This window comes from Sparus aurata, chromosome 17 (assembly GCF_900880675.1).
Source record: "Sparus aurata chromosome 17, fSpaAur1.1, whole genome shotgun sequence".
NCBI lineage: Eukaryota > Metazoa > Chordata > Actinopteri > Spariformes > Sparidae > Sparus > Sparus aurata.
Window position 1 is genome coordinate 29,882,012 of NC_044203.1, and position 26,728 is coordinate 29,908,739.

At 40.8% G+C, this 26,728-nt stretch overlaps 1 protein-coding gene across 1 annotated transcript in view; it reads left to right on the forward strand.

Moving 5' to 3' along the window:
• The window catches only part of LOC115568091 (uncharacterized), a 276,579-nt gene that overhangs the window by 70,847 nt on the left and 179,004 nt on the right, over positions 1 to 26,728 (forward strand). The window contains exons 20-25 of the mRNA XM_030395170.1: positions 14,576 to 14,888; positions 15,185 to 15,213; positions 15,369 to 15,657; positions 20,990 to 21,033; positions 26,004 to 26,292; positions 26,540 to 26,583. Coding sequence (XP_030251030.1) covers positions 14,576 to 14,888; positions 15,185 to 15,213; positions 15,369 to 15,657; positions 20,990 to 21,033; positions 26,004 to 26,292; positions 26,540 to 26,583 — 1,008 coding nt within the window. The remainder of the gene's footprint in view (positions 1 to 14,575; positions 14,889 to 15,184; positions 15,214 to 15,368; positions 15,658 to 20,989; positions 21,034 to 26,003; positions 26,293 to 26,539; positions 26,584 to 26,728) is intronic.

Below are 26,728 nucleotides of genomic sequence, written 5' to 3' on the forward strand. Positions count from 1 at the left end.
TTTTCCTATGGATGTGTAGTTTTTGAACTGTGATCCTTGAATGACGGTGAGTGATTTTGGAAAAATTCAGGGTTTTCAATGATTGTGTATGGACCGGGAATGTTCGTGCAGCAGAGTGGAGAGGGCCAACTGACAGAGTGAGAGAACCTCAAAAATTTGCTCAGAAATTTTCTCCTTCCGTGACATCCTGGCCACAATTAGGCTCAAAAACAGTGATATTTTCCAGAGTTGAGCCACACTTGTCTTCTTTCTCCCCATGTGTCTACTTTATCGGTAGGATTTACGGTTTTTGAATTATCGACCGCTAACCGACAAGAGTAGCTCTCAAATGCTCCATTTACTCCAATGTAAATCGGGAGAAGGATTTCCAAAACTGCGGCCTTTTTTAACTCGCTCCTGTTACCGTATTTCTGAAACTAGGACCTCAAAACTTAATGAGTGTGTTCTTTAAGGCCTTTCCCGCTTGATGGCGAGGAAACCTTGCTGATGCCATGTTTGCTTTGTCATCACGGGGCAAAGCGCACAGCCCACTCTCGCGATTTCCCGGCGGCGAATTGTCTAGTTTTATTTTTCTTCTTCCGTCCTTTTTTTGGCACTTTTCACGCCCCGCACCGTTGAGCGAATACAAACAAAAAATACATCAAAACGTGCGGCTCGGGCGGACTCGGTATGCTATTATTTTTCTCAGGAAAATATGAATTTTTCGCGACGTCAGTCGCGAAAAACTGCGATAAATTTCCCATAAGGAATGAATGGGGCGAGGTCAAAAAAGTCGCAAATCTGCGACATTTTTCAAACATCTCCTGCTCGGGCATACGTTCACGTGGAAACACCATTCCAGCTTTAAAATGTAGGCACAAGTCCTGAGTATTCAAGTTGTATTTGAACTTTTTTCCTATGTTGTGTAGTTTTTGAACTGTGATCCTTGAATGAAGGTGAGTGATTTTGGAAAAATTCAGGATTTTCAATGATTGTGTATGGCGGAATGTTCGTGCAGCAGCGTGGAGAGGGCCAACTGACAGAGTGAGAGAGACTCAAAAATTTGCTCCGAAATTTTCTCTTTCCGTGACGATCCTGACAACAAATTGGGCTCAAAAACAGTGATATTTCCCAGAGTTGTAGCCACACTTGTCTTCTTTCTCCCAATGTGTCTACTTTATCGGTAGGATTTACGGTTTTTAGATTATCGACCGCTAACCGACAAGAGTAGCTCTGAAATGCTCCATTTACTCCAATGTAAATCGGGAGAAGGATTTCCAAAACTGCACTCTTTTTTAACTCGCTGCCATTTCCACATTTCTGAAGCTAGGACCACAAAACTTAATGAGTGTGTTCTTTAAGGCCTTTCTGGCTCGATCGTGAAAAAAAATTGTCGATATCATGTATGATTTTGACCAAATAGCACTAGTTTGACGTCCTAGATGTGAGGCAGAAATTGCTCTCAAATCAGCTCCCCCACAGTCCGTTGCTACGGCCCTTGCCAACGGTCACCTAGCAACCAAAAACAGCTGGGCCAAGAGAGAGAGTGACAGACAGACAGACACTAGACACACATCAGACAGACAGACAGACAGACAGACACACAGGAGACACACATCAGACAGACAGAAAGACAGACAGGAGACACACATCAGACAGACAGACGGACAGACAGACAGAGCGACATGTAGACACACACATACAGAGCTGCTTAAGCGTGCTCTCACATGCACACAGACGCACACACAGTATATTTCCCAGCATTTAAACGACATTAAACAATCATTTTTTCACTCATTCAATGTGCGGCTTGATCGGACTCTATATGCTATAATTCAGTTCTCTAGAATATTAATCTTTCGCGTCGTAAGACGCGAACAGCTGCGAGACACTTCCCATAAGGAATGAATGGGATGAGGTCAAAAAACTCGCAAATCTGTGATGTTTTTCAAACATCTCCTGCTCTGGCATACATTCAGCTAGAAACGCCATTCCAGCTTTAAAATGTAGGCACAAGTCCTGAGTATTTAAGTTGTATTTGAACTTTTTTGCTATGATGTGTAGTTTTTGAACTGTGATCCTTGAACGATGGTGAGTGATTTTGGAGAAATTCAGGGTTTTCAATGATTGTGTATGGGGGAATGTTCGTGCAGCAGAGTGGAGAGGGCCAACTGACTCCCTCACAGTCCGTTGCTACGGCCCCTGCCAACTGTCACCTAGCAACCGAAATCAGCTGGGCAAAGAGAGAGAGTGACAGACAGACAGACAGGAGACATACATCAGACAGACAGTCAGACAGACAGGAGACACACATCGGACAGACAGACAGACAGGAGACACACATGAGACAGACAGACAGACAGAGAGACAGACAGGAGACACACATCAGACAGACAGACAGACAGACAGACAGACAGGAGACATACGTCAGATAGACAGACAGACAGACAGACAGGAGACACACATCAGACAGACAGACGGACAGACAGACAGACAGGAGACACACATGAGACAGACAGACAGACAGAGAGACATGTACACACACACAGCCATGCTTAAGCGTGCACTCACATGCACACAAACGCACACACACAGTATATTTCCCAACATTTAAACTACATTTAATGATTATTTTTTTCGCTCATTCAATGTGCGGCTCGATCGTTCTCGGGTTGCTATTATTCAGCTTTAAGAAATATTTATTTTAGGCGACGTAAGTCGCGAAAAACTGCGATAAATTTCCCATAAGGAATGAATGGGGCGAGGTCAAAACAGTCGCAAATTTACGTATGTGTATGGCGGAATGTTCGTGCAGCAGAGTGGAGAGGGCCAACTGACAGAGTGAGAGGGATCCAAAAATTTGCTCAGAAATTTTCTCTTTCCATGACGATCCTGGACACAAATTAGGCTCAAAAACAGTGATATTTTCCAGAGTTCTAGCCACACTTGTCTTCTTTCTCCCAATGTGTCTACTTTATCGGTAGGATTTACGGTTTTTGAATTATCGTCCGCTAACCGACAAGAGTAGCCGTCAAATGCTCCATTTACTCCAATGTAAATCGGGAGGAGAAATTTCAAAACTGCACCCTTTTTTAACTCGCTGCCATTTCCACATTTCTGAAGCTAGGACCACAAAACGTGATGTGTGTGTTCCTTAAGGCCTTTCCCCCTTGATGGTGAGGAAACTTTGCTGATGCCATGTTTGCTTTTTCGTCACGGGGCAAAGCGCACAGCCCACTCTCGCGATTTCCCGGCGGGGAATTGTCTAGTTATGATTATAATTGTTATTATCATTGATTATAAAGATCTGTGTGGTCAGGACCAGTTGCTCTGTGGCACAGACCAGTGGTCACAACCACTAGGGGCGCTAAAAGCACTGGTCACGACCAGTGGCACAGTGGTCATGACCAGCTGCTCTGTGATCTGTTCTGTTGTTTGGACCAGTTGAGTGATCCGTGAAGTGTTTGTTTGTTGTATTTATTTTTAATACAACTTTTCCGTTGTCTCACTGTGTTAGCAGAATAGCCTGAATGTGAGAAGCCATAATCGTTTGTCTATCCAATGTTAATCTTAATTGTTTTACTGGAACTCAAAAACATACTTATGCTAATATATATAGCTTCCCTCAAACCTTAAGTATGAATATGGCAGAATATAATAACCCTTTTGTGTATCCGTGGAAGGAACATTAGTATTCCTATTTAGGCTACATGCAGATAGATTTATAGATTTAATTATGTTAAATATTAGTTTCTAAATTGGCTAAAATCTTTGTCCTGTGTTTTATTATTATCATAATCATGATCAACTAATTAAAGGCAAAAGTACAAAATCATTCAATGATCAGGAATTTTCAAGTAAAAAGCCTCTGTATCGGTATCAGTAGTATGAAGATCTGTGTGGTCAGGACCAGCTGGTCTGCGGCAGGGACCAGTGGTCACTACCACTAGGGGCGCTAAAAACACTGGTCACGACCAGTGGCACAGTGGTCATGACCAGCTGCTCTGTGATCTATTCCGTTGTTTGGACCAGTTGAGTAATTTGTTGAGTGTTTGTTTGTTTGTATTTATTTTTAACACAACTTTTCCCTTTTCTCACTGTGTTAGCAGAATAGCCTGAATGTGAGAAGCCGTTTGTCTATCCAATGTTATTGATCACTATTAATAGAAATCATAATAACAATTATTAAATTGTTATTATTAGTCGTAGTTGTATGAGTAGTACTTTCATTGTAGCTGATTCCGTGGTCTGTCCAGGGACCATAGTCTCTGGCACGGACCAGTGGTCACTACCACTAGGGGCGCTAGAGACACTGGTCTGTCCTGTGGTCCTTGTCATCTGCCTGTTGTCTTACTGAGTGGTCTTTGGAGTAGTTATTGTACATTCAATACACCTTCTCCCTTTTCTCATTGTGTTGGCAACACTGTGCTGAATAAATGTAAAAATAAATAAATACAAATAATTATCATTTGTCTGTCAAATATTATTGATCTTTAATTGACAATTTGTTGCTTCACAGAAACAAGCATACCTCAACAACAGACAGACATTAAAACAATTATAAAATCAACATTAAAACATCTCAAAACATGGAAGACACTATACATTTTAACACTAACAATGTGGCAGCTTAATTTTAGTTCTGTTGTTCAATAGCTTAATAGAAGTCGGGATGAACGATAACTTCTGTCTGTTTGATTTGCACTTTGGCACTCGGAGTCTTCTTTCTGATAGCAGAGAAACGATAATTAAATTAAAATTATTAAAAATAAATACAAACAAACAAACACTCCACAGATCACTCAACTGGTCCAAACAATGGAATAGATCACAGAGAAGCTGGTCATGACCACTGTGCCACTGGTCGTGACCAGTGTTTTTAGCGCTCTAGTGGTAGTGACCACTGGTCCCTGCCGCAGACCAGCTGGTCCTGACCACACAGATCTTCATAATCAATGATAATAACAATATTAATCATAATAATTCTGATATAGTGTCATTTATAGACAAAGGATAATGATCTCTGACATTTATCCAGCTAACAGTGCTGCCAAAGCGACCAGAAAGAAGAGAAAATACCAAAGCTGCTTCACAGACCACAGGGACCACAGGGCAGATCACTGAGGAGCTGGTCAGGACCAGTATCTTTAGCGCCCCTAGTGGTTGTGTCCACTGGTCTGTGCCACAGAGCAACTGGTCGCGACCACTGAGGAGCTGGTTGCGACCAGTGTCTCTAGCGCCCCTAGTGGTAGTGACCACTGGTCCGTGCCAGAGACCATGGTCCCTGGACAGACCACGGAATCTGCTACAACCCCCTCTCATACGATGGGACAGATGATTAAAATAACGAAATTTCCCGGGGAAAACGGGAGGGTTGACAGGTATGCCTCTGCCCTGTGTGAGTGACTGACTGACACAGCGTCACTTTTGGCACAGTACGTGAACGAGAATCACGTCCTCAGCGATGCGAATCATGAGTGAGTGACAGCGCGAACGTGATTCACGTCCTGACATCCCTCGTTCGCGAACGACCTGTTGAGGACGTGAATCACGTTCGCGCTGTCACTTGAATCAGCGTGAACGTGAATCACGTTCGCGAACGTGAGTGACGGCGCGAACGTGATTCACGTCCTCAGCAGGTCGTTCACGAACGACCTGAATTACGTTACCTGCTGAGAATCACATCCGCGAACGTGAGTGACTTTTACTGTGCAGTAAAATCACTTAACATGATGCTACACAGATGTTAGCAACACAGCGCTAATTTTAGCAGTACGGTTACTGGACGTGAATCAACTCCTCTGCCCTGTGTGAGTGGGTGAGTGACACAGCTCCACTTTCAGCACAGTACGTGAACGAGAATCACGTCCTCAGCGACAGTTCTCTGTATGCAGTAGGTTCACGAATCATGAACGAATCACAGCGCGAACGTGAATCACGTCCTCACAGTTCTCGGTGTGAGTCGCAGCAGTTCCACTTCCAGCCGGCATGCTTGCAGCTGAGCTCAACTTAACTGAGAAAGGAACGAATCAGTTCTTGATGTGATTTCGTTCACTTCATTCACTCAAAAGATTCGTTCCTTTGAACGACACATTCGTGAACGACACAACACTACCCCTTGGGCCTTATGTGTGCACGTGCCTGGCAACAGCTGTCCACCGGGACCCTTTCTTCTCATACAGGACACAATAATTAAATAATTCTTTGAGGGCTACCACGGTCTTCTCGTAGCGAACAACAATTGTCCCACTCTGATACGTGTGTCTGTTTGAGAGGCTCAGATAAATACGGCAGTCCGCTGTCTTTAGTCACAACAGCCTTTGAACAAACTGTGCAGCAGACCGTGGTTTGTTCGAGGTCCAACGCCACAAAACCAAGCTACTAACGAGACAGTGCCGTTTTAGGAACGAGCTCTTGGCTCGCTGCATGTTGTTGTGTTTGTTTCTCTGTGGAAAGTCAATGCGGGGGCTGACGGTGCACTACTATACTAAACATTAAGGGAAGAACCCTGATTAACTGGAAATTAAATGGCAACTACTAATCAGCAGGGTTTCCAAATATTCTCTGCTTTGATCTCCTCAATAATGAGGATGTGCTGCTTTTGTCTTTCAGGTCACATGCAACACATGCTACAACCAGCTGCTTTATACCTTTATGGTGGATCAAAGATGTGTATCATTATGTGCCATGTACAATTGTGTTCTGGTGCCTCAAAAATCTGTTTCTGATTGACACATTCATCTGTGCAAATTTAAATGTTTTTTGTTTTTTTTACCATTGGTAGTAAGTGAGCCTGACAATGTGTGGAGTGTTCCTGTTTTAATTCATAACTTTTATCTTGCTTTCTTTGTCCTCTGATTGGTAAAGCAAGACAACATCTTGTTTTCTATTCTTATGTACAATATGAGATGACAGAGGTATACAAAAAGTTAAAGAGCAGTATATTATTCTAAAGTCAAAAGTTTTCTTAAATTCTTTGCAGCTGCTTGATCCTCAGTGGGAGTGACTGATGTAAATATAATGGCAGAAGGTAGGTGCACAGATATTATATATATTCAGTCTTCTCACTAAATGTCTGTTACTCACTGAGCTCAGGTTGTCGACAACAAGTCACATTTAAACAAAGAATCTGACTGTAAAAGTTATTTCCAAGTTCAGTCAGTCAAGTTTTTATCTCTGTTGGAGCAGTTGGGTTATTTGTTTGTTATTGATAATGTTTGATTAGTATAGTTTTATTTTGATTCAATTCATGACATTATTTTCTATTACTAGTAATTTGAGGTAAATATAATTTTTTTGTTTAGCTTATTTAGTTTTTGTTTCTTTGTAAATTGGGTGGCACTGGGCACCAGAGATTATATGAATGCAGGTGGAGGACCAGAATGCCCCTGGGTGGGCAAATGTTTTTTACCAGCGCAAGAGAGGCACGCAGGAAACAAAATTTGTTTTATTGTTTTGCTTGCTTGTTTTTGGGAAAACAAATCATGAAGAAGAAAATAAGAGCTTTGACTGGACATTATGACTTGGCCTGCATACGATTCACCCCCATGGAGCCAAAGTGGTCCTTTTTGATCTTGATTTTTGAAGTCTTAGTTAAATTGATTTTGGACAAACGGCCACTACAATCTCCAGTAGATTATCTACAGTAGAACAGAAGACTAGAGGAGAATACAACTTCATTTTAGATCAGAGATGGCATTTGTTTGTTGCATGTATGAAAACAGAGTTCATAGTAGTTTTTAAAGACAGATCCATTGTAAAACTGTTTTAAATTTTTCCTAATTTTGTTTCAGCTGCAGGACCCTCAACTGGAGGAGCGGGTGTAGATACCAAGCCAGACGGTAGGTGTTCAGGTAGTATGACGTCTCTTCTGTTAATGCTTTGTACTCTGTCTGTCAGTCACTGATCAGACTGTCTAGAAATCCAAAATCTGACTATAAACTTGAGCAGTGAGCTGCTGATAAATGCTGCATAGTGTTATTGAATTTGAACGAAGAGTTTGACTTTTTAGACTTTTTTTCATCATGTATTTTTGTAAGTTTGGGAACTCCTGCTCTACATCACTGTTGTATGAGTCATGTTTAACAACACTCAGGAAAATTGATTTAATGAATGCAACACAGACACAATCAGACTAAATCATGTTTACAAAATGTTTTTAAAATTTTCGGTTCTCACTTTTATATAGAAAGTAGAAGTTAGATAGCCTCTTGTAATGAAACCAGTATACTAAGCGGCTTCCTGTTCTCTTCAAATTCAATCAGTCATTGTAGAATGATATTTGCCTTTTTTCCTCAGATGAACACTTTGTGGATAAACATCAGTCTGAGCTGATCAAGAGAGTGAGCAATGTTGAACCCATTTTGGATGAGCTCCTCCGCCAAAATGTCATCCAACAAGAGAGTTATGATGAGATCAAGACTCTGTCCACTGCTGAGGAGAAGATGAGGGAGCTCATCAGTGGGCCACTGAAATCCAGTGGAGTTCAAGGAAAAGATATCTTCTGTGAAATCCTGATTAAAAATGACCCACTACTGATACAAGACCTCAAGACAATGGATGCTGAAGTGAGTAAATCTTGGTAATATAAATCAGAATAATGGCAGTGTGGATAGCTTTGGTTGGGTCTCTCATGTAATCACTGTTTTAGAGGCTCAAATGGTGAATACAACTGAAGATCACATTTTAAAGCTAGGGTCTACAATCCTGGAGAGCTAGCAAGATTTGAAAGTGGCACCTCCTCTAAGTTCCACCCCCCCCCCATCCCGTCAGTGCTCCGTCCAAAGCCACGCCCCCACAAACTTGAACGCGCATCCGTCGCGGCGACAGCGTAGCTACGCCGTAGCCCGACGTGCGCCTCCAAAAAATCCTGACTCGAGACGCGAACGGCAAGGACTGTGATTGGTCCGCTCAGAACATCATTTCCGGCAGTTGCTTTTCCGGTCAACAGTATAACAACACCGCCAGCATTTGTTGTTCAATATCCACGAGCTCCATCTCCAAAAACACCCGCTCCATCTCAGTTGCCATTGTTTACTGTCTGACCGGAAGAAAACCAAGGAATCCGATATGAACCCCCCGAAACCAAACAAAGACACAGCCACACACCCCTAGCGGCTTGGCGGTGAATTGCAGAACAACGCGTTCCCTCGACGCAGAACTTCGAATGCTCAATGACGGCGTAGGGTCGACGACGTAGCTACACCGTCGCCACGACGCAGAAGCATAAACCAGGCTTTAGTGGGACTCAGCAGAGAGAAGAAGCTGCCGGAGCAAGACGCAGCAATTCAGCTGAATTTAGCACGGAGCAGACAGGAAGTCAAGCGCTAAAATAACAAACTACATCCGGTTACTTTTCCAAAATAAAACACTCCGTGTTGACACCAGCACACATCGTGAGGCCAGCTGTCTACCGTACTGCGCCGTGGCGGACAAACCACAACCGGTGGGGATTGCTGGACGGCGGAGCAAAACCGGATTGAAGCCGCAACGCAGCGGACCCCTATCCAGTGGAAATTGGGCCAACTCATTAGCCATTCTCATGGCTAAAAACAACACACAAAGAAGCTAACGTTAGCATTGGGCTAATATGAGCTACAAACGTAGCCAAGTTGGCAAACCTCACATATTTCATGAAAATAACAAATCCCCCTGAAACCAAACAAATAATTACCTGTCCAACAGAAAGAGAGCAACCTCTGCATCACTTTTCAAGCCCTTCACATGCCCCAGTTGTCTCCACCGCTCACCAATGTTGACTCGGTTGACTTCTCTCTATATCCAGAGCCTTTTTCGTCGCAGCCTTTTCTGCCTCAGTCTTTCTTTTCCTTGCCTTATTAGCGGGGTGAGCTGTTACAAGTAACACTGGCAGCATTTTCTCTGCCATTGTGACCAAATGAACGTCTTCTCCTGCAACTCCGTATTTCTGCAGAGGAGTGTCTGAATATTTCCGGCAACAGTGAAACCTATTGTGTGCACGCGCGGAGGGAGGGACAGAGGACGAGACATGAAGGCATCTGACCAGTCCCTGCTGTCCGGGCGGACGGCAGGGATTGGTCAGCTTTTTCTCAGTCCTGCAGCTGCCACAGAGATCCGATTATTTTCGTTCCTTTTTCTGAATACATAATGTATTGACCACTCTCAGGATAGCAGGATCATTTCACCCAGTATAGCAAAATGTGTGTCTGAACAACATTACAGACCCTAGCTTTAAAACATGTAAAAGCCATTTGGCCATGTAGAATGTAATTTTGGAGCTAGGCTCACAAACAGTTTTTCAACATTTCTGTGTTCAGGATTTAATGGGTGTGTCAGAAATCGCCCTGCTGTGGAGGTGGTATAAATAGGTTCAGCGCGTCAGCTTCATCGGTTCTCCCACTCGCTCTCCAGTCTTGGATAGCATTGCTTACAATAGTTTGCAGCTAGCTAACCAGCCAACCAGTCAGCTAACCAGCCATGTCTCCTCCAAATCGCTTGTGTATCTTTCCTGGATGCCACAGTGTGCAGGGTGACGGCGCTGTTAGCTTATTTAAGTTTCCTTCGGATGACAACGTAAGGAAACGGTGGATCGATTTTGTCAAGAGGAGCTAACGTTACTGTGACACCAACAACCGTCTCTGCAGTGTCCAATTTACCCCTGATAGTTTCAGCAACTATCACCAGGTAATGTCTGGATTTCTGCAGAGTCCGTTGACGCTGGTCAGTGGGACCCTCACGAACCGACCCTCTCCGTCCCCGGCTTACATCCTCTCCTCCCGCCGACGAGGAGATGTGACCGCCGCTGACCCTCTCCGTCCCGCTGACGGCGGGTCCCACCGGCGGTATGTGGCGGTAGTATCAGGGCCGCATTATTGGTGAGCCGTCCCAGTGTGAACGGATAATCCGGAGGCACGGAGCGAGGGCGTGTCGGTCTGACAGTCTGATAACTACACAGGTCCTTCACTCAACTAAATACAGAGAAATGTCCCACAAAGCAACGTTACATGACCGAACAAAAGTAACGTAGTAACTGTAACTGTCTTTGGCAGCTTATATGAGGAAAACAAATACGACAGCTGTATGTGGAGAAGCGTCTGTCCTCCTGTCCGTCCTCCCGACTCTTCCTCACATTTCTGCTCAGAAAACAGCGTTTGTCACGCTTGTCACAAGAGTGTTTAACTCACTGAGTGTTTGACGAAAATAAATCACCGCAACCGTCGGCCCTCCTGACCGAGACTTCAGGAAACTGTCCCCCAGAAAACAGCCTCCGTCCCCGCGAGTGACAGAGTCAGAAGGCGTCCTGTTTACTGATGGTGATTATGTATAATTACGTCATTTAGCGCGAAAAACTTAACTCCGTCACTTTCCAGGATGTTTGGTGGGTCAGGATCTCAATCACTACACATTATAACAGCATCCTTATGATTATAAACTGTCGGCGGGTTTAGATAGACAAGGGGAACACCTGGGGAGACACCTACTTCATTAACATGACGTGTCCCCCCCACACCGCATGGGCGTGGTTCCAGCGCCTCTAACTGACACGCCCCCCGCGTTTCACAGCAGAAAGAAGTGCTTCTTTTTCCATGATTTAGAGACCTAATTTTACATACTTAGCCATTTTTTTAATCTTTCAAATTTGGCTCAGTGGTCCATGATACATGTTTCTATGGTGTGACAAACTCATAACACAATTTTTTTGCCGCTTTACACGGTCTTTAAAGGCTGGGGGTATACTCACATACCTGCAGCCAGGGTGAGTGTGATACTAATGGTTAAGTAAGCTGCTCCATACCAGCTGTGGTCTGATAGCCAAATTGGTATACGGCAGTGGCTATAGTAAAGGATAGCATGTTAACAGTCAGGCATAGTCATCAAGCAGTTGTAAACGGTGGAAGAGATGGAGGAGGAAGGCCATCGATATATTTCCGTGCCTCGTCAGTCGAGCGCAGCCACTTCTTGTCTCCCTCGGGAAGTGTGATGCAGAGCCGTGGGGGATATAGGAGAGAGGGTTTGAGCCCTCGCTTGTAGAGATCCGCCATGACTTCTCTGTACTCGGCTCGCTGGCTCAGAACTTCAGGGGTGTAGTCTTCGACAACTCAAACTTGCTGGCCGCGGTACTCCAGCTTCCCTCTACAGCAGGCCTCGGGGATCAGGAGATCCTTGACCTGGTAACGGTGCAGACGGAGAATGACGGGATGCGGTCTCTGTCAGGGGGGTGGTTTTGCTGTTAGCGAACGATAGGCTCTGTCAATCTCGGGTGGAGATGGGAGCGTCTCCTTTCCAAAAACCTCGCACAGCAAATCAGAGAAGAAAGCTGTAGGTCGCCCACCTTCAGTAGACTCAGACAGGCCCAGGATGCAAATGTTTTGTCTTCTGCTGCAACCCTCTAAGTCGATGACGTTAGCTGTTAGCTTGGATTTGCTTTCCTGCAGGCTAGAGCAGACCTCTTCTAGCTCACTGACACGCTGGCTCAGGTCCTCCGCGGCGAGCTTGAGAGATGAAAGGCGCTGGCCATGCTCGTCAACTGTGGAGCAGACTTGGTTGAATTTGTAGTCCAGCGGGTTGAAAGAAGTTTTAAAGTCGTCAGCCAGCGCCTGCCTGTGCTGGTCAAGTTGCTCAGAAATAGCCTCCATGGTCAAGCTAGTGGATTGGTCATCTTTTTTCCCCGACTTGCCATGTTGCGTAGTCATTTCGAAGCAAACGTGAGTTAAAGAAAAGTTAATAGCTCAAAATGAATTCTCCAGTTTGCAAAATAAAGGAGTGAATGAGTGAAAAAAAGCAGAGAAGGCAGAAACTTAAGCGCATTGTGTCTACTCCATGCGGCAGCCGACCGGAAGTCCCCCCATTTACCATTTTAAGGGACTAAACTCTGTGATGAGTCTTTCACTCCGCCACACTCAGGGCCTCACCTGTACTGAATTGAGCTGTTGTCTTTTTGTTGTTACAGTGCTGGTGTTTGACTTCTAATTGTTATGTGCTTTATTGTTTTGTGTGGATTTACAGAACTCTTAGATTTTTTATTCTATAATCTTTTTTCATTTTATACCTCCTGTACTTTTTCATTTCACAAAATATATTAATGAAAGGAAAAAATGCTGTACAACCCCTATTTGAAGTTGATTTTTAAGTCAAACTTAAAATATATATACAGTATATTGAAGTAGCCACGTAGTTTTATCAATGTCTGCTTGTAATCAAGAACTGACTGTCAAATCAAATAAAGAAAGAACGTTTCAAAAATGTTTCGACAATATTTAATATTTATATTACTATTTATTACTATTCATCAGTATTTACTGACCCACTGTGTGGAGGAATTAAAAATCTGCCTTTACAGAACAAATATCAGTGTGTAATCTTTACGATAGAATAAGTAAATCCAATGTCAGTAAGTTTCCAGCCATGGTAGTAGATCACACAAACACATCCTGTACTGCATTTACTGATATGATGTTATGTCCTTTTCATTTTCCAGGTTCAAAAGCTTTCCACAAAGAAGAGGCTTCTTAAAACATTGAATCGTTTGAGGTTTGATGAGCTTCAAAAATTCAATTCAATCATTGAAAAGATGACAGGTTTCCAACTCTTCTCAGTTAGCGAAATTCCAATCACACGGGATATCGTGGAGCTGATGGTGGAGACGTACAGCCAAGAGTGTTTAGAGTTGACCCAAAATGCGTTACGGATGATGAACAGCTCTTATCTGGTGCAGAGATTGATAGACACCAGCCCAGGTACCAAAATTAATGATAAGACAGAAATATGTGAAAAACATCAAACTGTCACACACTCACATGCAACTCATATGTTTTATATTATATACAGATACAGGAACAACTAGAAAATTGTGTAATATTTATTCATATAGCTTATATATCAAAATTTGCATTTAATATTTAATGACCTCTAAATTTAACTAGTATGCTACTGTTAAGGGTGACTTTCGGACAAAAAGCCTGTATTTTACATGTTCATAATTTTGGTGTTAAATCAATTACTAGTTAGTGTTTTTTAATTTCTTCTCTCCGCAGAGAAACATTGGCCTTCACTGATGCAGAGAGTGAGTATGTCACATCACTCAGACTTCACACAATGCAGTTTTTATCCAGTGGATGAAAATCGGAAATCATTTTTATCTTGAACATTGCAATTGATGATGAGAACAAAATTCTTTATATCAATAACCAGTTTTCTTACAGAACTGAAGCTGATCAGGCTGCATAATGTGCACATGAGGTCTGAAGCCTGAATGTTATTTTTTTTTTTAAATGAAGTTAAGAATATGTGTTATATCTATATCTAACAGGATATATTGTATTTTCTTGTTTAGAAGAAAAGAAAATGCAATTGATGTAATAAAAGCCACTGTTGTTAAATCAGGAGGGTAATTACAGGTTTTGTAACACAGACTGTATAAGTGTTTCACCCAGGCAGTAAAATAAAGTCATGAATCTTCTCATGAAAATAAAATAGTTTCTAAAAAAAAAAAAAGACTCTCACCACGTCCACATTTCTAAAACACAGACATTGATGAGATTAGAAAAGAAAAATCTGTAATCATCCTTGCTGAGAAACTGTATTTTTATCTCATGAACGTTTTCTTTGAATTTATCAGGTGGAAACGATGGAGTCTGTCATAGAGCTGCTTTTGGAAGCACTGAAAGATTTGAGTGAGGCAGAGCTCAAGATGTTCAAGAGCACCCTGCGTCCATTTTACAGACAGGGAGACTCAGGCGTCCACTCGATGCAGCTGGAAGCAAAATACATCCCAGTTCACCTGCTGGATAAAACAGACATGCAGGACACAGTGTGTTTAATGGTGCAGTTCTATGGCCAAGAGTCTGTGGAGATGACCAAAAAGAGCTTAAAGATGATGGAAAGGACTGATCTGGTGCAGAGGTTGTCAGACAGCAGCTCAAGACCCAAAAGTAAGACAATACGACAAGACATGACATGTTTATATATTTCCATTCTAAATAAAATGATCTATATTGTAGAGAAAATAAACAAAAATCATAAATATACTTTACAACAAACTATTATTCAAATTATTTAGGGAGAGGGAGAAAAATATCTGAGAAAAGTTAGACGTAACTTTTGATGATCTCTCAGTTTAATTATATGTTGAGTGCTTTGTATTGAAATCTTTTCTACAAAGCAGTCATGATATATAATTAACAACAATATTTCTTTTTAACTCCTTTTATTCTTTCTTTCTGCTCAGAAGAACTCCAGTCTACACAGATCAAAAACGTGAGTAATATCATATCTGACCATGCAGAGTGCAGTTGTGACATCTGAGACAACAAACAGATAATTACCAAATATATCAGTGGCTTAGGTGATCTCGTAGGAAAACACATCTTAAAATAAATAAAATTTTCTCCTTAAACATGTACATTTTCCAGGCTGCAACGATGGGGGCTGTTAAAGAGCTGCTTTTGGAAACGCTCTATGATCTGAGTGATGAGGAGCAAAAGAACTTTGCATCGCTTCTGTGGTTCACATTCTTCCAGAGGAGCCTTCCACAGATTCCCTGGGGCAGTCTGCTGGAGGAAGACATGACAGAGTTCCTGGTGTATGTGATGGAGAAGAAATGCGGTCAAAAGTCTGTGGAGGTGATCAGGGAGGTTTTAATGGACATGAACCGGACTGATCTGGTACAGAGACTGTCAGAGACCAGCTCAGAACTCGAAGGTAAGATAGGAGGACAACTGTCACATTAATTCATAATAACAGACAAAGACACACTGTAACAAAATCTTTTTATCTCTGGTGAAAAATATCAGATGAAGTTTATAATATAAATCAATGCATCAGCACCATATAGACCTGCCATGACAGCAACAATACTAGAGAGTTGAACCATCACCTGTCGCAACAAAAACTGAAAATAATAATAATAAATATGAAATTCGACAGATTACTTCAGAGTTGAATGTTTTGGATCTTGGCTTTGAAGTAAAGTAAATCGGAATCATTGAACCTTTTTTTGTAAATGTTGTGTTTCCACATAATTTCACATAATGAATCTGTTCAATTGTCTTTTTGTATGTCTTTGCTTTGACTTACACTACACTCCACTGTGGCGAGAGTCTGTGTAAGTTGATTAATTTCAGTAGCCGTCTTTATACTGGGCAGCAAGCTGCCAATTTGCCCGTCCTTTTGGCAGCTAGGTCTGCGGTTTTAGACAGAGGACGGCAAATCAGGGGTCTGTTTTGGTCCGTCGTTTGCCGCCTCGGAGGGTACACTTATTTGCGCATGCCTGCTATCTAAATCCGAGGGTCAATGTGCCGGCCCCTGCATGAGGTGGGTGGAGGTGTCGATGACCTGCACTGTTGTGCGACCCACAGCCGGAGAGTTTTGAGACCAGGAAACAGCTGATCACAGCAGTCAGTCCATCTTTTCATCCACGGACATTAAGATGAGCAACTGGACAGCCGCTGAGATCCGGGAGATGCTAGCGTCTCCTCGGTCTCTGTCTTCGTTGTCCGCTTGTTGTTGTCGCGGCAAGCTAGAAACGGTAGCTACTTTAAAATGAAAAGCCCCCCGCTAAGAATCCAGTTCTAAACTCCAGTGGGGTGCAATGTAAAGCTCTTATTTTGAAGACAATTTAGTTGTCACTGTTCACAGCCCAACTTTGAGCTTCACGTCAGGTCATATGCTTTAGAGGTGGATTTCAGCGTTCGATGTCGAGATTCAGTTCCCGTTGGTCAGTTTAGCAGGATGACTCATTCATGTAGTTCGTTCATTCGTTCGTTCAGTCGCACTTCCGGTACAACGTTGTTCAGCGGTGAATCACGTAACAAACAGTCCTCAGCTCCTTGTTCTCAAACGATCGCGCTAACGGTCAACATAACACTGTAGTTCATGGCCAATACATAGCTGCAACTTCATGATTATGTGTACTTTTAGACAACATGACAGTTAGCAGCTAACAGCTAAAGCCAAGAACGAGTGACTGACTGAACGAGAACGACAGGAAAGGAATCAGTGACCGAACGAGAACGAGAGCTACGAACGACATGAGATCGTTTTTTTTTCTTCATGTAAACCGTTGCTATGCATTCCTGTTTCTCATTGGCTAAAATTTGACGACAGTGTCCTAGACTCAACATACAATTGGCTGGCTCTCAGTCCTCCTCACCACTCTGATAACTTAACAGTGAACAACAGCGACTGGTCTGTGAGAACGAACGAACGAACGAACGAACGAGAGAGAAGTGAAACGGGGAATCAGGTCAGTTCGTTCGCATTAAAGAGTTGTTCATTCAAACTGATTCGTTCGCGACCGAGCCATCACTAATATGCTTACGCCTACCCCGGTGGCGGCTTTTGGAAAAGGAGGAATATTACGCCTCCGTTGTAGAAAGACAGGCTGGCACATTACCGCCCTTACCTTAGAGCAAATGCGCCGCCTTTTCTATCTAAAAAGGGCTAGTGTTTTCTCATTGATTCACTCTGTGATCTCTATAATCATGACTTCCTCCTGCCTTCAGTTCACACACCTGAAACATTAAAGGCTTTTTATTCTCAGGACTCAGTATTATACTCAGGACAAGTACACATAAAGGTTACACACAGAGTATTTAGTGTGAATGCACACTATTGTTCTTCTGGAATTTATTATTCTTCCATATGTTTTTCAGCACCTGTCTCCTCCTACACATCTTGACCGATTGAAACCATTCAAGTATCATAATGTTCAGCTTTTTTAGGACATTACTGCTATTACTTTTCTTATTTCTACCTTTTATACTTTTGGAAATATTCAGCTTTTTCTGCAAAATTTTGCCCATTCATCCTTATGGGGATTTTTTCAAATTTCATTCTGCTATAACTTCAGCATACGTTCAGCTATTCAAACCATTCAAATATTCAAATGTTCAACTTTTTCAATAATTCAACTTTTTCCCAAATTTTTTTAACATTGATTCAAATAGGAAAAGCTTCAAATCCTCTTCAAAACTCATCGACTTCCAACCTCATCTTGTTCCTCATACGTTGAGCGAGAGACACCTTTCAAACTTTAAAACAGTCTCAAGACCTTGAACTATTGACGATGTATTCAGTTTTTAAAAATTTAGTACGGTTTTGAAAATATGGCAGTTTTAGTTTTAAGAAATGTTAGCTCCTCGTCTGATTTTATAATGGGTGTGTATTGCGTCAGCTAGAGTGCGTGACATCATAGCTAGAGTGGGGAGCGGTTCGAAGAATGGGAGACGAAATAGTCTTCAGCTTGATTTTGAACCCACATCTTCTACTTGACATGGACAATATATGCATAGAAATGTAGGTAATCATGTTGGGTGTCAGCTGGTTGCCTCATTTCAGATGTGGGATTTACGGTTTTGGATTTAGAAGCCCGAGAGCGACGAGAAGTCATCGCCCCCTCCCATAAGGCGCAATGTTAATTTTGAGGCTAAATTTCTGGCCGAGAGCAGACGGTACCTGATTTGTCTCTCGCTCCTGTGCCCTCATTTCTCACTCGACAGAAATAAAAACAACACGGGTGCGTTCAGCAGTGTCTCCTGTCACTCAACATGTACATACTTTGGCGATTACCATTGAGGTTCTTTCAGAAATCACAGGAGTTAGGGAGGGCTTTTGCTATCCATTCTTATGGAGACAGTTTGATCTGTTTCTCTATTTCTCCAGCGTGTGTATCTGAAGAATGCGTGTGTATTGCGTGAGCCGGAGTGCGTGACATCATCGCTAAAGTGTAGAGCAGCTGGAAAATCTGGAGAAAGAATTCACTTCAGCTGGATTTGGATCCCATATCTTTTACTTCACATAGACAATGTATACATACAAAATGTAGGAAATCTTGTTGGCTTGCTTCATGGTTGCTCCTCCTTCAACGTAAGTGCAGCCATTTTAACCTCTTCCAGCACTCTTACTCTACATCTTTTTACCTTTTCATCCTTTTTTCACCTATTTGAGCTCTTTCACCCTTAAACTATTTTACATTTTCATCCTTTTTTCAACTCTTTAACCTCTTCCAGCCCTCTTACTCTACAGCTTTTCATATGTTTTCACCTTTTTAACCTCTTCCAGCCCTCTTACTCTACTGCTTGTCATCCTTTTTAGCCTTTTTTCACCATTTTAACCTCTTCCAGCCCTCTTACTCTACAGCTTTTCATCCTTCTTCACCTTTTTTATTCTTTTTCGGCCCTCTTACTTCATCCTTTTACACCTTCTTAAGCTTTTTCGACCCTCTTACTCTACATCTTCTCATCCTTTTTTTCACCATTTTAACCTCTTCCAGCCCTCTGACTGTACAGCTTTTCATCCTTTTCTCACCTTTTGAAGCTCTTTCAGCCTTTAACTTTTCACCTTTTAGCCTTTTTTCAACATTTTAACCTGTTCCAGCCCTCTTACTCTACAACTGTTCATATTTGTTCACCTTTGAACCTCTTCCAGCCCTCCTACTCTACAGCTTTTCATATGTTTTAATCTTTTTAACCTCTTCCAGCCCTCTTACTCAACAGCTTTTGATCCCTTGCCTATTTAAGCTCTTTTAGCGTGTAACTTTTCACCTTTTTAGCCTTCTTTCACCATTTTAACATCTTTACTGCCCCTTAATCTACAGCTTTTTGCCTTTTTTTTCAACATTCTTATAGTTTTATGCATTTTCGGCAGCACGTTCAGTAGATTTTGGAAATCGCTTCAGCTGTCAGCATTCACACTGTATTTTCGCAGGAAATACACATTTTTCTAGTTATTTATGTAATAACAGTTGTCAATAACTGTGTTGAAGCTGCTGCAGGATCATCTGCTTAAGTGTTGGTGTGAATACCACAGAGAAAGGGAGGTGACCTATATAAATGTATGAAACAAGGCCTGTAGTTATTTTACTTTATTACACGGCTCTTCTTAATGCTGTAGAATGCTCCATTCACTTGAATGGGCCTTCCCAACGTTCGGCGGTCAATTATTTTCGTATAATTGACCGCTGCTAAGCACATTTGACTGTCGTCAAGGAAAGTGGCCTTTTTGTCTCTGATTCACGTATTTCGTAGCACTCCGCGTTCTAAAATATTTGCTCCGCAAGTAGTCCGGTCACTTATCACCCCAGCGTCTAACGTGGTCGGTGAAGGGGAAGGTTATGGTCCGCTTTCAGTACCATACCAAGCCAGGTCCTTACGGCACTAGTTATCATACGCATACATGCCCTGACACACATAGGCTGAGGATCCTACACCTATACCTCACAATATAAAATAAAATGAAAGGGGTCTTCACTCCGGTGGTGGCATTGGTATGCATGGTGGAGCGGAAGTACATCTACTCTTCTTCTAGGTACAGGTTACATTATTCACTGAACAAAAGGAGGCGCTACCTAGTGGCGCCACAATCAATAACTCCGACTGTTACACAATGTCAGCTGATCTGTAGTCAATTCATATCGGAAAAAAACGTACTCCTAGGCCACTAGTATGGATGAGTTTCACATTAACTTTAATATTTTTGGAAAATACAGTGATTTTGAATCTTGGCAAAAGGCTGAATTGCCGTCACTGGTCAAGAAAAGAAAGAGAGAGGAAAGCAGCGAAGAGTGAGAAGCGAAACGCGTCGGTTTGGTGAACTATATTTCTCTGCTGAAAAACACTATGAACGGTGACAAATAAATTGTAAAAAGACACACTGTTGGAATTTTTTTTTTTAATGTTGGCAAGTAACCGTGTAATAAGCGGGATAATGTATAGAACGGCGGGAAAATAAGTCCCCTCAGGACGAATCAGCCCGGTTCATCCCGTCGGGACTTATTTTCCCGATAATGACCGCCGTTCTATACATTATCTCTTACTCATATGTCAGTGTATGAACATTTAACACAGTTTAATAGAAAATGATTAAATGTTTATCAGGAGAAACTTGTAATTGTTTTTTATTATTTTACTATTAAGTAGATTTTCTGGACATTTTACAGTAAGTCCTTAATATTAGAATTCTTATAGTGTCACAGTCTGATTATGTTGTTGAATGAATCATTCATGAGTCTTTTTTATATTTCCTCTCTCCTCAGAGAAACACTCTGTGGAGGAAGATTGGCCTGCACTGATCCAGAAAGTGAGTGATGTCACATCTGTCTGACTTTAAACTGCAGCTAAGATGATTAATCTGTTAGCTGATCAACATTTTGATAATAAATAAATCAATTGAGTAATTTATTTAAATTAAAAAATGCCAATCACTCTCTGGTTCCAGCGCCTATGAGGATCTTCTCCTTCTCCTCTCTGTTTTGTATCATTGTAAACTAAATATCTTTGGTTTTTGGGCTGTTGGCCAAACAAAGCAAGACATTTGAAGATGTCACCTTGAAATTGTGTTATGTACTTTTAACGACATTTATTTATGTAATTATTTTACGATAATTTTTATGATAATGGTTATTTGCAGTACTACTTTAAACAATACGGTTCGCATGTAATAGAAGTATAATACAATTCATTTTGAATATGATAAATGATGATTTCATCATCTGAAGGTTTGTCAGTACTGAAGCTCCATTCGTTTGTTCTTATGTTCACATTAGGAAACTCTCAAACAGGTAAAATGAAAAAGTCATGAACCTGTTAACAGAAATAACGTAACTGTAAAGAAGATTGAAGTTTACTAGAAAAATTGCATTTCCTGCGAAAATACAGTGTGAATGCTAAAGAGTGAAGCGAAATCTGCTGAACCTACTGCCGAAAATGCATAAAACTATAGGTTGAATGGTCGGGAATTTGCAGAAAAAGCAGAATTTTCCAATAGCTGGTAAGGCAGAAAGGCTTAAAAGTAATAGGTTTAATGGGCTAACAAAGTTGAACATTTTGATAGCTGAACAGTTTCTCTAGCTGAACATGAAGTTGAATGTTTAAAGGAGTTGAAAAGGCAGAAGTTGAATATCTAAAAAGGCTAAAAAGCTGTAGAGTAAGAGGGCTGAAAGAGCTTAAAAAGGTTAATAAAGGCTGAAAAGGCTAAAAAGCTGTAGAGAAAGAGGGACGAAAGAGCTTGAAGAGGTGAAAAAAGGTTACAAAGGAGAAAAGCTTAAAATGGCTGCATACATGGTGAGAATGAATGGGAAAATGCCTCCCAAACCCCTGCGATTTTTGAAAAAACTGTAAAGGTTATCACCAAAATATTTATATATTATAAAGTTGGAATGGTGTTTGTAGCTCAAAAGAAAGTTGAATATTTTAAAAAGCTGAAAAGGCAGTAAAGCTTAGGAGGGCTAAAAGAGTTCATAAAGTTAAACATTTTCATAGCTGAACATGAAGCAGAATGTTTGAAGGAGTTGAAATGGCAGAATGATTAATATCATAAAAAGCTGACAGGGCAGAAAAGCTTAAGGGGGATAAAAGAGTTGAAAAAGTTGAACATTTTAATTGCTGAACATGAAGTTGAATGTTTGAAGTAGCTGAAAATGCAGAAAAACGAATGTCTGAAAAGGCTAAAAAGCTGTAGAGTAAGAGGGCAGTAAGAGCTTAAAAAGGTGAAAAAAGACTGAAAAGGCCAAAAGGTTGTAGAGTAAGAGGGCAGATAGAGCTTAAAAAGGTGAAAAAAAGCTGAAAGGTGTGAAGTCAAAGGCAGAAACAGCTTAAAATGGCTGCAGAAACAAAGACGAAAATGTCCACATAAGGAATGAATGGGAAAACGCCTCCCAAACTCCTGCGATTTTTGAGAAAACTGTAATAGTTATCGCCAAAATATTTACATGTTGAGTAACAGGAGACATTGCTGAACGCACCCATGTTATTTTTATTTCCCAAACTCCTGCGATTTTTGAGAAAACTGTAATAGTTATCGCCAAAATATTTACATGTTGAGTAACAGGAGACATTGCTGAACGCACCCATGTTATTTTTATTTCTGTAGAGTGCATAATGAGGGCACAGGAGCGAGAGACAAAACAGGTACCGTCTGCGATCTTCCAGAAATTTAGGCTCAAAATTAACATTGCGGCTTATCGGCAAGTAGCAGGAGTGCTTGTCACTCTCAGGCTTCTAAATCCAAAACTGTAAGTCCTACAGCTGAAATAAGACCATCTGCTGAAAGCCAACAAGATTTCCCACATTTCTCTGCCTATATTGTCTATGTCAAGTAAAAGATGTGGGATCCAAATCAATCTGAAGAGAATTTTTTCTCCCGTTATTCCAGCTGCTCACCACTCTAGGGTGGGGCAGTTGATGATGTCACGCACTCTAACTGACGCAATACACACCCATTATAAAATCAGACGAGGAGCTAAAAATCCTCAAAACTAAAACTGCGATTATTTCAAAACCGTACAAGAGTTTTAAAAACTGAATACATCGCCAATAGTTCAAGGTCTTGTGACTCGTTTAAAGTTGGAATGGTGTCTCTAGCTCAGAGCATGATGGACAAGAAGAGGTTAGTTTTGAAGAGGATTTGAAGCTTTTCCCACTTGCGTCAATGTTAAAACATTTTTTGAAAAAGCTGAATTTCTGAGAAAGTTGAAAAGTTGAAAATTACAAGACCGAAAGAGCGTAAAAAGCTGAACATTTTAATAGATGAATGGTTTCAATAGCTGAATGTGTGCTGAAGTTATAGCAGAATGTAATTTGAAAAAATCCCCATAAGGATGAATGGGCAAAATTTTGCATTAAAAGCTTAATATTTCCGAAAGTATAAAAGATAGAAATGAGAAAAATAGACACCATCATGTCCTTAAAAAGCTGAACATTTTGATATTTGAATGGTTTTAATAGCTCAAGATTTGTAGGAGGAGAAGAGTGCTGAAAAACGTACGGAAGCTGGAATAATATTAAAAACTAGAAACATTTGCGTTTCCTACGAAAATACAGTGTGAATGCTAAAGACTGAAGTGATTTCAGAAATCTGCTGAATGTACTGCCGAAAATGCATAAAACTATAAGGTTGAATGGGTGGGAATTTGCAGAAAAAGTTGAATTTTGCAAAAGCTGAAAAGTAATAGGCCTAATGGGCTAAAAAAGTTGAACATCTTGATAGCTTAACATGAAGCTGAAAGTTTAAAAAAGCTGAAAAGATCAAAACTAATTGGCTGAATGGGCAAAAAATGTGAACATTGTCATTGCTGAACAGTTTCTCTACATAAGTATTACCAATTGTCGCAGCAGTAGGCCTACTATTAGTATTGGTAGTAGTTGTTGTAAAAAGAGGTGAAAAAAGGTTGAAAGGAGAAAAGTTCAAAGCAGAAAGAGCTTAAAATGGCTGCACACATGGTGGAGCAGGAGCAGAGCCAAAGATGACAAGTTCCCCATTAGAATGAATGGGAAAATGCCTCCCAAACCCCTGCGATTTTTGAAAGAACTTTAACGGTTATCACCAAAATATTTATATATTATAAAGTTGGAATGGTGTCTGTATTTCAAAAGAAAGATGAATATTTTAAAAAGCTGAAAAGGCAGAAAAGCTTAGGAGGGCTAAAAGAGTTCATAAAGTTTAACATTTTCATTGCTGAACTGGAAGCGGAATGTTTGAAGGAGTTGGAAAGGCAGAAAGATGAATATTTTAAAAACCTTAAAGGGCAGAAAAGCTTAAGGGGGCTAAAAGGCTTAAAAATTTGAAAAAGTTGGACATTTTAATTGCTGAACATGAAGTTGAATGTTTGAAGGAGCTGAAAATACAGAAAAATCAATGTCTGAAAAGGCTAAAAAGCTGTAGAGTAAGAGGGTGGAAAGAGCTTAAAAAGGTGAAAAAAGACTGAAAAGCCCAAAAAGTTGTAGAGTAAGAGGGCAGAATGAGCTTAAAAAGGTGAAAAAAGGCTGAAAGGTGAAAAGTTAAAGGCAGAAAGAGCTTAAAATGGCTGCAGACATGCTGCAGCAGGAGCAGAGACACAGATCAAACTGTCCCCATAAGAATGGATAGCAAAAGCCCTCCCTAACTCCTGTGATTTCTGAAAGAACCTTAATGGTAATCGCCAAAATATGTGCATGTTGAGTAACAGGAGACAGTGCTGAACGCACTCATGTCATTTTTATTTCTTTAGAGTGTATAATGACGGCACAGGAGCGAGAGACAAAATAGGTACCGTCTGCGATCCTCCAGAAATTTGGGCTCAAAATTAACATTGCGGCTTATGGGGAAGATTCAGGAGTGCTTGTCGCTCTCGGGCTTCTAAATCCAAAACCGTAAGTCCTACAGCTGAAATGAGACCATCAGTTGAAAGCCAACAAGATTTCCTACATTAATATGCCTGTATTGTGTATGTCAAGTAAAAGATGTGGGATCCAAATTAAGCTGAAGCAAAAAAAATCCTGTTTTCGGAGCTGCTCCACACTCTGGGGTGCGGCAGTTGATTATGTCACGCACTCTAGCTGACGCAATACACGCCCATTATAAACTCAGAAGATGGGCTAAAAATCCTTAAAACTAAAACTGCGACCATTTCAAAACTGTACTAGATTTTAAAAAACTGAATACATCACCAATAGTTCAAGGTCTTGAGACTGTTATAAAGTTTGAATGGTGTCCCTAGCTCAATGTATGAGGAACAAGAAGAGGTTGAAAGTTGATGAGTTTTTAGTTTTTTTGGGAAAAAGCTGAATTTCTGAAAAAGTTGAAAAGTTGAAAAGCTGAAAGAGCTTAAAAAGCCGAACATTTTAATAGTCGAATGGTTTCTATAGCTGAAGGTATGCTGAAGTTATAGCAGAATGAAATTTGGAAAAATCCCCATAAGAATGAATGGGAAAAATTTTGCATTTAAAGCTTAATATTTCCAAAAGTATGCTTGCTTGCAGCATTCACACTAATAAATTCCAGAAGAACAATAGTGTGAATGCTTGCAGAATTCACACTAAATACCAGAAGAACAATAAGAAGAACAATACATTTGATTTCACAAGGAAGAAAGAGCTGTATACACGTAATAAAACAGGTTTATGTGATGAATTGAAATAAATGTTATCACCTTGTGCAGCTGTACTCTTACCATATTCACATTTCTTAAAGACAGACATTGATGAGATGTGAACAGAAACATTTGTCATCATCCTTGCTGAGAAATCACACTTTAATCTCATGATGAATCTATTTATCTCTGTATTTAACAGGTGGAATCGATGGAGTCTGTTATAGAGCTGCTTTTGGAAACACTGAAAGATTTGAGTGTTGCAGAACTCAAGGAGTTTAGAGATGCCCTGTTGAGTCAACCTGAGTTCCACGGACCCTTTTTAAGCATCCCATTGATGCTACTACAGACAGCACATGTACAGGACACAGTGTTTTTTATGGTGCAGATCTGCGGCCAAAAGTGTGTGGAGGAGACAGAGAAGATTTTAAAGACGATGAAGAGGACTGATCTGGTGCAGAGGTTGTCAGACAGAAGCTCAGGATCCAAAAGTAAGACATTAAAGATACAAACTTGTTAAAATCATGTAACTAACTAGTATATAACATGTCTTGAGTTTATATTATATATATTCTATTTACTTTACAAATTATAAGATTCATAATGTAGAGAAGACACATCAGCTGTGTACAGAATATATTACGGCTAAGAGAGTGGGTAGAAATGACAACAATTTTAATTTAAAGCTGTTAGACCAGTCATCAGTTATGAGTGACTTTCTACCTCTTCTCTCCTCAGAGAAACACTCTGCAGATGAACACCGCTCTGCACTGATCCACAAAGTGAGTAATGTCACATCTGACACAGCTTTCTTTCAATAGATGGAAAAAACGATTGTCATATATTTAACATTTTAAATAATGATACAACCCAAACTCAAGATTTACTTATTTATATGTTTATTTAGTCATAAAGAAAACAACTAAG